We start from the raw sequence: 13,434 nt of genomic DNA, 5'->3' as shown, positions 1-13,434 counted from the left end.
AAAGTTATTTTACATCTATTTACATTGTTTGCTTTTTGCTAATTCATCAGATAAGGTCATCATTGTATGCTTTTACTTTGGTTGTATTTTTCTGTTATTTCAGTTTCCATTGTCTTTTATGTTCCTTTTTTATGATTTGTAGCCTTCATCTCAAGATTCACTTGTAATCCAGACCTCGGTTCATTACAAGTCTGTAGTTTACAATTGCAGCCCCCCTCCCAGGGCACCCCCATCATATTGTGAATCATCATACCATTCTCAGGTAAAGGAAGGGGGCAGCAGCAGAAAAAGAAAGACAAAACGCAAGTCCATATTCACATGATCACATACCACTGAATGCATTACTTCTGGGTATGTTTCTACTCGGCAGTTACTGCTCTGTTTAAATCCAACAGCAAACGCAAACATGGACTCCAGTATGTATGAGTAAATCTAAAACATTACATACAGAAATCCATTTATCCTTGGGGTAGCAGATTTGCATCGCGGCTGAACTTGTAAACAAGTCTTTACAGCCGCTAATTTAACCTTTTTCTTATGTGACATTTAATTTTAATACGCTAGTGTAAAGATAAATTGAAATGACAATATTGCATGGTCTCTGTGCTCAGTATAAAAGTTAAAAAAGTAGATTAGGTTGACATATGTTTTACAGTTTTATTTATTTACCAAAAAAACATGCTTTTGAATTTTTTACCTTTTTAATATTCTCATCCATAGTGTTATACACTGATTTGGGAATTGTCATTAATATCATTGTGTCATTTGTGGGTTTTGCAAAGCATGTAGTCTATTTGTTATTTGTTGCCTCCTGATATATTAATGCCTAACTTTTGTGAATGTGGACTTGGGAGTTTATGGATCCAAATCAAATAGATGCACATTTAAGACTGTGCTTTGGTTATGAATTTGATGTTTGCATGCCTGCTGCTTCAATGTGTGTATTGCCAGAAAATAGAAAATGATTGTTTCTAGCATGCCTAAGTTGCTGTGTGTGTTCATTTAGGTAAAGATTTTGTGGAAATGTTTTACTTAAACCAGAATTAAGATCCTTATGCAAAGGAATTGAAACCTGTAACTGAAAGGGATTGAAACCTGTAACTGAATTGTTTGTACTCATGCATTGCTTTACTTCGTACTGATTTTTGTCCAGAATTATTATTATTATTCTTAATGCTAACATTCTGTGTTTTTTCCTTTTTTTCGTAATTGCTCTCTGTTTCTTTTGCATGCATCTGTCAGCCTAGTGATTTAAGGAAGCATCGTAGAAAGGTAAATTTTTTCTGTAATTTTATTCTTTTTAGTACAGAGGGACTACTAAAGATGAACTTTTGCTATGCTTGTATTCACCTCCCTAACAACTACTGTTAAATGGAGTTTCAAACTTCAGTGTTTGTATTTCATTAGCTTGCGTGATGGTCCTTTCATGTACTCATGACGTACAAGTATTTTTGTGTACTAATTTTTCCTTTCATTTAAATGTTGAAGTCTACTGAAGTAAATAGTACAGCTTTCTCCTCTTTGAGCTCCAAGGCAGTCTTGTTGCAGAACTAGTCACCAGCCAACAGGTGGCACTCATCTGTAGAAACTTCCTGGCTTATGCATCAGTCTTCCTTTTTGCATAAAGCATAGAATATGGAGCATATACTTTTAAATGCTGTTGAGTTTGCTAAAGTTATTTGACAGTCATAGGGTGCACAGATGATGTTTTCAGTCAGTGTTGCAGTTCTAATCCTGTGTCCTTCTGTTGTGGAGAAGCCCAAGAGTAGCCTGATTTCCAGAGTCTTAGCATTATCCCAAGCTGATGACCAATCACTGAACGACATCTGGACATCAGGATATAAGAAGGGTGCCCATCAGCAGTTCTTTCTAGCCATGCAGTCCGATATGCTTCACATGTGTTTTATTTGCTCACAGTCTGTTAGTCAGCTCGTATTTCCAGAGATCTTGTCCTTCCAGACAGGTAAGTAATTCATGTTCAAAAAACTTAATAACTGATCTGATGTTGTCATTTTTCATTTTATCCTTGACATATGGGTTTGGTTCCAATATCAGAACTGAGTCAGCCATTACTACAGCTTGCGCTGACCAAAAACTCCTGAGCGTCACCTTTACCCATAATCCCTCTCTCCCAATTACCTCAGATTTCATTTGCTGCTTTTTCTGGACAGACGTGTTCAACAAAGTTGTCGAGCTTAGTTTGTTTTTTTGGATAGTTTACTTAATATTCTTTGAAGTTTTTTCCTTTTTTCCTGTGGTTATTTCATTACCTTAACTCTGTTGCCCCTTTTGTTGTTCCTGTACCCTTCAGTTAGTGATCACTGTCCTCTTTTTGTGCACTCCAGTGTATTCTCTGCTATTGTTGTTGGTGGCCCTCTTTCGTACACTTCGGTGTGCTCTTTAAATGTCATTGTTGATAGTTTTTCTTTCTTTCTTTCTTTCTTTCTTTCTTTCTTTCTTTCTTTCTTTCTTTCTTTCTTTCTTTCTTTCTCCACTTTATATAAAAACAAAAAAGCCTGCTTTCCTATCTAGTGTTTCTTGTTTGAGAGTGTCTTTCTGTCTCCCTTTAATGTGAGTGTGATGTGTGTCCTTTCCAGCTCCCTTTTTATTATGGCTGAGAAAATAAGACCCCTTCTGGCTTCAGAAAATGCAAAAGTGTAGCCATTAGATCCGTCTGTCGGATTTACATCTGTTAGTGTTTACTGTTTGGGTCCAGTACATTTACAGGAAGACTGCAGTATTTGCCGTGGCTTTAGTCATGGGGCTCTTGTTGAAAGAAAAAACGAGCGAATATTGAAAGGTTTGATTCCTTCCTCCTTCGGAGAGGCCATATCTGCTCAAGACAAAGTCAAATAAATATTTCGTCCCCTTCATCATCCTCTTTGGAGAAGGGCAAAAAGAGGAGTTTGTGCAGACATCTCTGTTTGCACTGACATCTAAGAAGCATAAATCCTCGGCTCCTAAAAGTTCCTTAGAACCGATGGACTCCAGCTGTACGACTTTGGTACCTGGAAAATTACCGGCACTGACCACCATTCTTGTGTCAAAACACTTGACACTAGAGGGTTGAACACAAGAAATTTTGCCTTCTGACTCTTCATCAACGCCGACTATATTGGCGCAGTCTGTGAATATAGGCCAAAAGGAAGTTTTACCTAGAACCAGTTACTCCCCATCCCCTTTGTGTGTGTGTTACCCAAAGTTTTTCTTCAAAGACCTAAATCACCCTTTCTAATGTCAGTCTGTTCCACCAAAAGCCTTACATAACTCAGTGTATTGAGACTGGTGAATAAAATTTTGTGGGTGAGAGGTTTTACAGGACTCCCTTCAGCTCTGACCCCTATGGGCTCAGGAACCAAACTTTCATTCACCCTTTAACTACTCAACCTTTGAAGCTCCAAGTTGTATGGTGCCAATAGTATTGGTTACAGAAATCTCTCTTGCTTTGGAACCAGTTATTGCCCCGAGTTCTTCAGTTCCGGAGACCTCCCGGGGCCATATCTGTCCTGTCATCTTCGAGGGGGCAGGAGTTGACTTCAGTTTTTACAGAGCCATACCTGCACCTTGGAGCATCTGCACTGTTAAGTTCGGCTCTGTCTTATGACTCAGGGACTGTTTCTTCAGAGCAGGGAGTGACCATGATTCAGAGGCAGTCCGTCTCTGTTCTGGGCTCCTTCTCCCTCTTCAGGGGGGGCCAGCCTTAAAGACAGTGGATAGGGCCATGTCATTTTCAGTGACTCAGTCGGCCCCTTCCTCCTTGGAGCAGATACTTTCCTTACTCCCAGTTATTCGACCTGTCTCTCCACTGGGGCAGCGAGTACCGAAACCTCAGGAATCTCAGATACAGATTCTGTCATTTTCTGATACCTCTCCAGACTATCCACCTTAAGAGGTTCCTCAGACGAAGTGCAAGAGGAAGCACTTAGATTCCCCACAGGAATCAGTCATGGAAGACGCTGCCTTTGATGAAGGGAAGGGACCCCATGGCCACCCCCCCCTGATGATGTCTCCTTTGGAGACATCCTAGAAATTTTGAAACAGAGGGGAGACGAAGTCCCAAAACCCTTCCTTGGAGGAATCCGTTTACCTGCAGGCTTTTGGTGCTCACTTGTTTACCTCCTTGGTGACTTGTTTACCTCCTTGGTCACTTGTTTACCTCCTTGGTGACTTGTTTACCTCCTTGGTGACTTGTTTACCTCCTTGGTGACTTGTTTACCTCCTTGGTCACTTGTTTACCTCCTTGGTGACTTGTTTACCTCCTTGGTGACTTGTTTACCTCCTTGGTCACTTGTTTACCTCCTTGGTGACTTGTTTACCTCCTTGGTCACTTGTTTACCTCCTTGGTGACTTGTTTACCTCCTTGGTGACTTGTTTACCTCCTTGGTCACTTGTTTACCTCCTTGGTGACTTGTTTACCTCCTTGGTCACTTGTTTACCTCCTTGGTGACTTGTTTACCTCCTTGGTGGCGCCGCCCGCTGATGAGCTTGTTCTTTTTATTTCTCAGTGGGCTTGGAAGGTTCTGAACATCGTTGAACTCATCCCCAAGAGACTGGACTAAATTTTATCTGCACCTGAGGATAAACAATTTTGGACTAGAGGTTTAGTGGTATAAGCCATGGTCATAGTGACAGCCAAGAAAATGAACTCTGAGGAGAGTTCATCTAGCTATCCATCCATCCGATAGAGAGTCTCAGGTGATTGATAGATTTGGGAAGTGGGTTTATGCTTCATCGACCTTCGCCTTAAAGTCTTTGAATTTCTTGGCACATTTTACCAGATTTCAAAGGGACCTGATCAAAGAGTTGTCAGATACCCTGGAGTCCAAGAAGGCATAGCCATAAGGAGACATGCCTGGATGCGCCTATGTGACTTTTCGGAACCATTTAAGTCTTTATTCATCAATGCACCTTCTGATGGATCATCTCTGTTTGCCCCAAAGGTTAGAGAGACATTATGCAGGTGTGAGAAGGCTGGTAAGACCCTGTCTGCTGTGGGCATATGTTTTTCCACCCCCCCCCAAAGATTATCGTCCAGGAATCAGAAGAGTGGTGGAAAGATGTGGTTCAAAAAATCCCTAGGGCCTTTCCAGGACACAAGTGGTGCCAGTTCTTCCAGGGGCAGATGGGGGAGCTACAATGGAAGATGTCCATGTGGCAGAGGTGGTCCGCCGAACTATGGCTTCAGGGATTCCTTCCTGGGTAAGCCCTTTCAGAGTTCCTGAAAGGAGGCCTGATTGTCTTCCTCTGGAGGCAGTCAAGGGATGCTTATCCTTGCAGCAAAATACCTGACTAAATATAACAACAGATTCTTAGGTGCATCAGATTGTTTCTGAAGTTATACCATACCCTTTTCCCTTCCTGCTGCAAAAAATTTCCCAGTGTTCCATCCAGTCAGAGGGAACCAGCAGTTCTAGAAATTCAAAAACTGCTAGACAAAAGATTAATCCAAGAAGTCCCACCAGACCAGAGAGGATCCAGAATTTACTCAAGATTCTTTTTAGTAACAAAAAAGATGGGACTGGAGACCAGTTTTGGATCTCAGAGTGTTGAACAAATCACTTAGACAAATGAAAATCTGGATGGTCACAGTACAGTCCATTCTTCCATCTTTAGGAAAGGATGAATGGATGTGCTCGATAGATCTTCAGGATGTATATTACCACATACAAATGGACAAGCGCTCCAGAAAGTTCCTCCTCTTCCGTCTGGGAACCAGTCATTACCAATTCAGGGTGATGCCCCTTGTTCTCACCCCAGCCCCCAGGGTGTTCACCAAATTTATGGTAGTAGTAGCAGCTCACTTGAGACTGCAAAGATTCCAGGTGTTTAAATATTCCAACAATTGGCTGATTACCACTCTGACCAGGCATCGATTGATGGAGACAAGGGATTACATTCTCAACACTTGCGTATACCTGGGAATAACTAAAAACCACAAAAAATCTCAACTGTCACCAACTCAAGAGTTTAGAGTTTATAGGGGCATTGCTGAATATGACAACAACTGTAGCAGCCCTTCCCTCAGTGCAACTTCAAAAAGTCATAGCCCAGGTTCAAAAAATAATTCACAGCAAGAAGTTACCCGCTCACTTAATTTTGCAGGCCCTAGGTTCTGTGGCAGTGACAATAACAATAGACGTTCATCGTGCATACAGCTGCAGTCATAACAGATGGGTTCTTCTGCCGTCAGGCGGGTCCTCGGTCGGCCGAATTCCAAAGTCTTGGTCTGACGTTGGTTGTCGGCGCTTTCTTTCCTGACGTCAGTGCGACAGGGGTATATAAGACACAGCTGACGCCATTTTCTTCAGTCTTTCTTGCCCCAGATGTCAGGTGCCCCCATAAGGAAGGCAATATATATAAAAAAAAAAAATATATATATATATATATATATATCTAATATATAATCATGCATTGCAATATAATCAAAAAACAGTAGTTGCAAGCAAATACATCATAGAAGGATAACCCAATCAAGAAGTAAGATGAGGTGTTAGCCACTAGGTCTGTACCTAGAGGGGAAGGTGGGAGGGAAAACTGGACTGCAGCTGTATTAGCACTCGAACATCTACATTTATGGTAGGTACAAAACTGTACTATGTTCATCGTGCATACAGCTGCAGTCATAACAGATGGGTAGAATCCCAAAGCTATGCACAGGGTGGTAGGCACTAGGAACTGGGAGAAGCCAGAATGCCCTGCAACACAGCAGTGGCAAAGCCTGCTCTAGTTTTGGAGTATAAAGGTAGGTGGTAGTGTTTAGTGAAGGTATGCACAGAACTCCAAGTGGCTGCCTCCAAAATATCTTTGGTAGGGACTCCTCTGAGCAAGGCTGCAGAGGTAGCTGTGGCCCTTGTGGAGTGGGATCTGATGCCTGCAGGTACAGATTTACCATGAAAGGAGTAACAAAACCGTATGCAGTGGCCTATCCATTTCAAAATTGTCTGTTTGGAAATTGGCTTCCCTTGAGCTCCTTGAGCAGTAGAACAAAAGGGAATAAAAGAAAGTCATATGGAGCAAAGGATCATCTGTTAAAGTTATAGTGGAGAACTTTAAAAAGGGGAAGAATCTAAGTATGGCATATATTGACTACAAAAAAGCATTTCATACTATCCCACATTCATGGATAAGAGTGCTTAAAAATGTACAAAATACATCCTGCACTGATTGACTACATTGCAGTAACAATGAAACAGTGGCAGACCACTTTGCAATTAAGCCACAATAAAGAACAGATTATTATCCCAGGGATAAAAATTCAAAGGGGGATATTCCACGTTGACACTCTGTCACCATTGCTATTCTGCCTTGCCATTAACCCATTAAGCTGCAGTTGTCAAAACATTTTCGGATGATATAAGAATGTCATTTGGTCTTGATAAATGTGCAAAAGCAACCTTTAAAGCAGGAAACTGCAGCACCAGGAAAACATCACTTTGGGACAAGAATGTGATATAAAAGAACTTCAGCAGGAGAGAGTTTATAAATACTTCAGAATTGATGAAGGATCAGTAATAAAACATGAACAAATGCGAATAAAACTCAGTAAGGAATACTTTAGAAGACTAAAATTAATCCTGAGAACAGCGTTGACATCTAAGAACAAGATCCAAGCTATAAATCAGTTTGTTCCTCCTGTCCTAATGTACAGTTTTGAAGTGATTGATTGGCCCCAAAAAATGTTGGATAGATTAAATATTAAAGGATGCTCCATGCTCACCAAATGATCTATAAAAATCAGTGTATACCAAGATTTATATATTCCCCATTCCGAAGGAGGGATGGGCCTCCTTGAAATTAATTACATGTATATATCTGCAATCGTGGCACTCCACACATATCTACTGACCTCACAAGATCCAAATGTAGTGAAAGTTTTGAAACATGAGGAGAATAAACCTAAGATGACTTCTCTGCTTAATTTAGCAGAAGCATATTGATGTCAGTCAGGAATGTAAATCAAACCAGAAGTGGATAAAAACCAGGCAGCAACTGAATGTGCTAAAAAACAAAAGAAAAAATATAAGGTGAAGGACCAGAGATCTCCAAACTCTAGATCCCACACAATTTGATTATGTGTAAGGTAGATCATGCCTGCTCAACCTGGTTGACTTCTTTGAGTCAGTCACCAGAGCCGTGGATGACGGCAAGGCAGTTCATACAGCCTACCTCGATCTGGCCAAGGCCTTTGGTACTATTCCTCACTCAGGAGTTATTGATAAACTCACCAAACTAGGCATCAACCCCTATATCACTAGATGGGTTGCAAACTGGCTCACAGATAGAACCCACAGTGTGAAAGCAGCAGACTCCAAGTCAGACTGCTGGCCAGTCACGAGTGGAGTCCCACAAGGATCGGTCCTGGATCCTCTCCTGTTTGGCATCTACTTCTCAGAAGTCCAGGCCAACACGGAGGGACTCTGGCTGACCAAGTTTGTAGACGACTGCAAGCTGGGAGCCATTATTAACTCCCCAGGTGATGTGGACATCCTACAGAAAGGCCTCACTGAGACCAATGACTGATGTCGAAAACCACGGCCTTAAGCTTAATGCCAAAAAATGCATCTTCATCCCCTTTGGGAAAAACTCAGTTCCCACCAATTACCACATGGATGGGAGTCCACGGAACATTGAGAGATCTGGGGCCACAGGTTGACAGCAACCTCTCCTTCAATCACCACATTGTCACTGTGGTCAGAAAGTCCTTCTATGTGGCACATCTCATTACCAAGGGTTTTGCATCCAGGAAAAAAAAAAAGTCATGATCTGTCTATACTCTTCCCTCATTAGGCCAGTCAAGTATAATGTCCCATTTGGCATGTACCTCACAAGATATGCCTCAGCTGGAAAGGCCACAAAAGTACCCCACGAAGAGGATGCTAGACCTTAAACACGTCCTACACAGACAGACTCAAAAAACTCCAGCTGTTATCTGTCTCATATTGTCTACTAAGAGGAGATCTCTGCTTGACTTACAAAGCCATGTCTAACCCAGCTCTGCTAGAAATGCTACATCTAAAGAAATCCCAATCCCTCCGCACCACACGCTTCAGAGACCTCAACCTCATTACCACAATCAACAGAACATGATGGAGGGACAGGTTCATAATCCAGAGACTGCCCATGCTGTGGAATAGACTTTGCATACATGTCGAGCAGAGCATGTCATTGGCCGTCTTCAAGAGAAATCTTGATGAGTGGATGGGAAATAGAAAGTTCATCCCGGGGATCACTCCAGTGGCTCTGCTTGATAGGGACACTGGGAAGTAACGTTGGGCGGCACGATGCCAGGGCACTTCTATGGGCTAAGCTTGTAAAGGCTCCAAGGCCATTAGCCTAGTACACACCTATGAACCTATGAGAAGGCAAGAAATGTGGAAAAAGCATAAATATAGTTGCAAGTATAGAAAACTTATGGAAGAACCTCATGTTTATCAAGAATGAACGCAGGAATGGTTAAGGAGAAACAAATTCAAACCAAGAGATGAAAGGTTAATATTGGCAGCCCAAGATAGTAGGCTAGTTTACAAAGTCCATTGAACATGTGGGAGAAACAGACACATGTATGATGTTAGGTAGTCCAATCTCACCTTCATTTTTACATATGGGTTCGGAGCTGATTTTCAAGCTCGAAGACTTCTGGCTGGCTCGTGGCTAAGCAGGTATCCCATGGTGCACCAGTGCAATCCCCAGATCTCTTTTGCCACGTCGACGAGTTCGGATGTGTTTCTCTTGGCTCTAAGTCTTTTTCAGTTTTTTTCATTCATAAGTGGATATTGCATATTTACTGTTATTTAGTGTATTATATATAGGCCTTAGTAGTTTAGTGTCCTGTGTACCAGTTAGCCGCCGTTGTGCTTTTTTTGCCTAGATCATTAGTTTTGCAGGTTTTTCTCTGCTCTTAATCAACAGGAGCTCCTGTTGATTTATTTATTTATACTGTTAACTTGTTGTCTTTGGCAGGGATCCTCTAAAGTCGTATATATAGGATTGTTGTTGCAAACTTTTTTTTTCCTGTGTGATTGAATCTGTGTGTGTCTGTGTTAAATACTTGGTCTGTTTAAGTTGGAAGACCAAGCTTCTCCATTTAACTTAGAGGACCTAGTCCTCGTGTAACTCTTCTGCAGGGCTAGGCCCCTTTTAGTTATAGTACCTAGTCCTCGTGTAATTCTTCTACAGGGCTAGGCCCATTTTAGTTAGAGGACCTAGTCCTCAGTTATTCTCTCTCTTCCTATCTCTCCTCCGGTTTTGCGTGTGTGTCTGCAATGTCTAAGGATAACAAGGAGCATAAACCCTCTGGGTTCAAAACATGCATGAAATGCTCCCAGAAAATGTCAACAGATGGCCACAGTAGCTGTGTCTACTGCTTGGGAGCCATCCATTTGCAGGAATCATACTTGTTCTGTCATGTTTTTTCTCCTAGAGTGTTGCAGGAGAGAAAGAACAAGCTGATACTCAGGGGTCTTCTGAAACCAACCTTTGAGGAAGCCTTATCTAGTTCATCGGCTTCTTCTTCTAAGTCTACAAAATCTAGATCTGAAACCAAATCTAAATCTTCTAAAAGGCTTTCCCCAGCACTGGCTGGTGTCTTGGAGCCGTCTTCCAAATTACCAAAATCTGCCTCCTCGACTCCTCAGTCTCCGGAGCCGAAGGAGAGCAGTATGGTATTAGAGTCAGTCACAGGTGCTTCGGTGCCAACCTCTGAACCTTTGGAAATAGCAGCTGACTCTACTGCTCGCAGCCGGTCTGTAGAATCCCTACCAGTCTCCTTGCTAATCAAGTCTCCAATGCCTCCTAGGTCGAGATCCCCTATTTTATCTTCTAGGAGCCTTTCAGAAGAAGATGTGGAGAGGGTAGTACTGAGACTCCTAAAGTCGTCTGCCCTGCCTAAAGTTTTGTTGGCTTTGACCCAGTCGGTTCCGGAGCCACTCGATCCAGTTTTGCCCTTGTCTACTATTCCTCCTGCGAGCCTTGTTGGCCTTTCGGAGCCGGAGTGCTTGTTACCAGCGGAGGAACCCTCGGTTCCTGCTCCCCTTGCTGCTGCATTGGAGCCGAGTTCGGCTCCGACACACTCGGCTCCATCCGTCGTGTCCAGGGACAGAAGCTCTTCTGTCGGTGCCAGTGTGGAGGGTTTGAATCGATCTTCTTCACTTCCGAACCTTCCTCTCTGTGCTTCCGCCAGGGTGAGCTCAGACCCTGCATCTATCTCGGAGCCGATGGCTCTGGCACCAACCTTTGTCTCTTTGGAGTGGGGGAGGTCCTCAGAGCAGGAGAGAGCTGCTTTTGAGGTGATGAGGAGCGTGCTGTCTCAATCTACAGCCCCTGCCAGTGGTACAAGCACTCTTACCCCCAGGGCACCCACTTCAGTCTCAGCTCCTACTCTGTCCGGAGACAGAAGAGACCTGCAGCCTCAGGAGCCACTGGCTGGTGGCCCCCACCCTTCCGAGGCCTCTCCAGAATGTTGCTTCGAGGGGGCCTCCCCAGAAGAGGGTATGCAAGAGGAAGCATATCGACTCCCAGGATGAGTCTTTGACATCGGACACTGACCTCGAGGAGTCGAAAGGGTCCCCCAAGTCGTCTTCTGATGTCTCCTTTGTGGACATCCTGGAGATCCTTAAACAGAGGTGCGACTGGCCCACTGTCACCCCTTCTGATGAGGAGTCGGTGTACCTGAAGGCTTTTGGGTCTCAACCCTCTGCCTCTTGGGTGTCTCCACCTTTCGATGAACTAATGGATCTGGTTAGTCTAAAGGTGTGGGAGACTCCCGATGCCATGGAGCCAGTTCCCAGGAGAACAAATAAGTTCCTATCTACCCCTCCTGGAAAAGAGTTCTTGTCTAAGGGCATTCCCGTAGATGCCATGGTGATGGCGGCGGCCACGAAGAAGGAGTTGGCGGAGACTTCTTCCTCTGTTCAATCGCCAAACATGGAGTCTTGACAGATGGACAGATTTGGGAAGCGTGTATTTAGTTCAGCGGCATGTACACTCCGATCTCTGAACTGTCTTACCCACTTCACGAGGTTGCAGAGGGGATCTCCTCAAGGAGTTAGGAGGTTCCATACAGGGTGCTTGACCTGAGGGAGTCCCTGATAGGATCTCTGCTCAGTTGTCCACCCTAAATTCTGTAGTTAACTCCTCCATGCGGCTCATCTCCCATGCGGCTGATGGAGTGAGCAGAGCAACGGGTTCAGGAGTTGCCCTTAGGCGCCACTCCTGGATACACCTGTGTAATTTTGCGGAGCTGTTCAAGTCCACCTTCACCAACATCCCATTTGATGATTCCTCCTTGTTTAGTCCCAAAGTGAAAGAAACACTCACTTGGTGTGAGCAGGAAAGAAAGACTCTCTCTGCCGTGGGAGTCCGTTTTACCCTTCCCTCTCGACCATACCCCAAAGGTCAAAGGGGAGGTAAAATGTGGTTCAGAATGTCCCAGAGGGTCTTTCTGGACACAGAGTGAACCTTCCTTCAGTGACAGAGGAGAAGGAAATAGTAGACGTCGCCCTAGAGGCAGGGGTGGTCTGCATTACCAGCAAGGCCGTGATTCCTTTCGAGGGCAGCCTTATCAGCTCTCCTGATGTGGGGCCCAACTGCATTTCTCTGGGGCTAGTCGGGGGTTGCATCTCTTTGTATTCAGAAGCCTGGCTAAATTTCACCCAAGACAAGTGGGTGCAAAGAGTTGTTACCAGAGGCTATATCATACCCTTTTCCCTGCCACCGTTTGTTCCCAAAAAGATCCCAGATGTTCCACCCAAGCACAGGGATCAGGCAACTATGGAGATCAACAAGTTGCTCTTAAAATGAGTCATCCAGCCCATCCCAGCAGATCAGACAGGATCCGGAACTTACTCCAGGTTCTTTTTAGTCTCAAAACGAGCCGGCGACTGGAGGCCAATTTTGGACCTCAGCAGATTAAACAAATTCATGAAGAAGGAAAAGTTTCGGATGGTCACACTGCAGTCGATACTCCCATTGTTAGGGAAAGACTATTGGATATGCTCTCTGAATCTCCAAGACGCCTACTACCATATAAAAATGGACAAGGCTTCAAGGAGATTTCTGCGCTTCTAGCTGGGAGCCAGTCATTATCAGTTTCATACTGTGCCCTTTGGTCTCACCACAGCCCCCAAGGTGTTCACCAAATGCATGGCAGTAGTGACAGCTCACTTGAGACGTCAGGGATTCCAGGTGTTTCTGTATTTGAACGACTGGCTCCTGACCGCTCCCACCAGGCATCTACTCATCCAAAACAGGGACACCACCATTCAACTTTGTGCTCGACTAGGAATCTCCATAAACTGGGAAAAATCTGCATTACTGCCCTCGCAATCTTTGATTTTTGTAGGCGCAGAGGTAGACACAGTGGATATGACAGTTCGTCTCCCTGCCGAAAGAGCACAAAACCTCATCTCACAAGTTCAGCGTCGTCTTCCGCATCGG

At 43.9% G+C, this 13,434-nt stretch overlaps 1 protein-coding gene across 1 annotated transcript in view; it reads left to right on the top strand.

The window, feature by feature from the left end:
• Nucleotides 1-13,434, top strand: part of PPFIA1 (PTPRF interacting protein alpha 1) — a 2,891,353-nt gene that overhangs the window by 1,734,280 nt on the left and 1,143,639 nt on the right. Inside the window, exon 18 of the mRNA XM_044082514.1 lies at nt 1,243-1,272. Coding sequence (XP_043938449.1) covers nt 1,243-1,272 — 30 coding nt within the window. The remainder of the gene's footprint in view (nt 1-1,242; nt 1,273-13,434) is intronic.

The sequence above is a fragment of the Protopterus annectens genome, chromosome 9.part0, assembly GCF_019279795.1.
Source record: "Protopterus annectens isolate FY-2018-M chromosome 9.part0, PAN1.0, whole genome shotgun sequence".
NCBI classification, from domain to species: Eukaryota; Metazoa; Chordata; order Ceratodontiformes; family Protopteridae; genus Protopterus; species Protopterus annectens.
The sequence above is the reverse complement of the archived record's forward strand: the minus strand, read 5'-3'. Positions and strand labels throughout refer to the sequence as shown.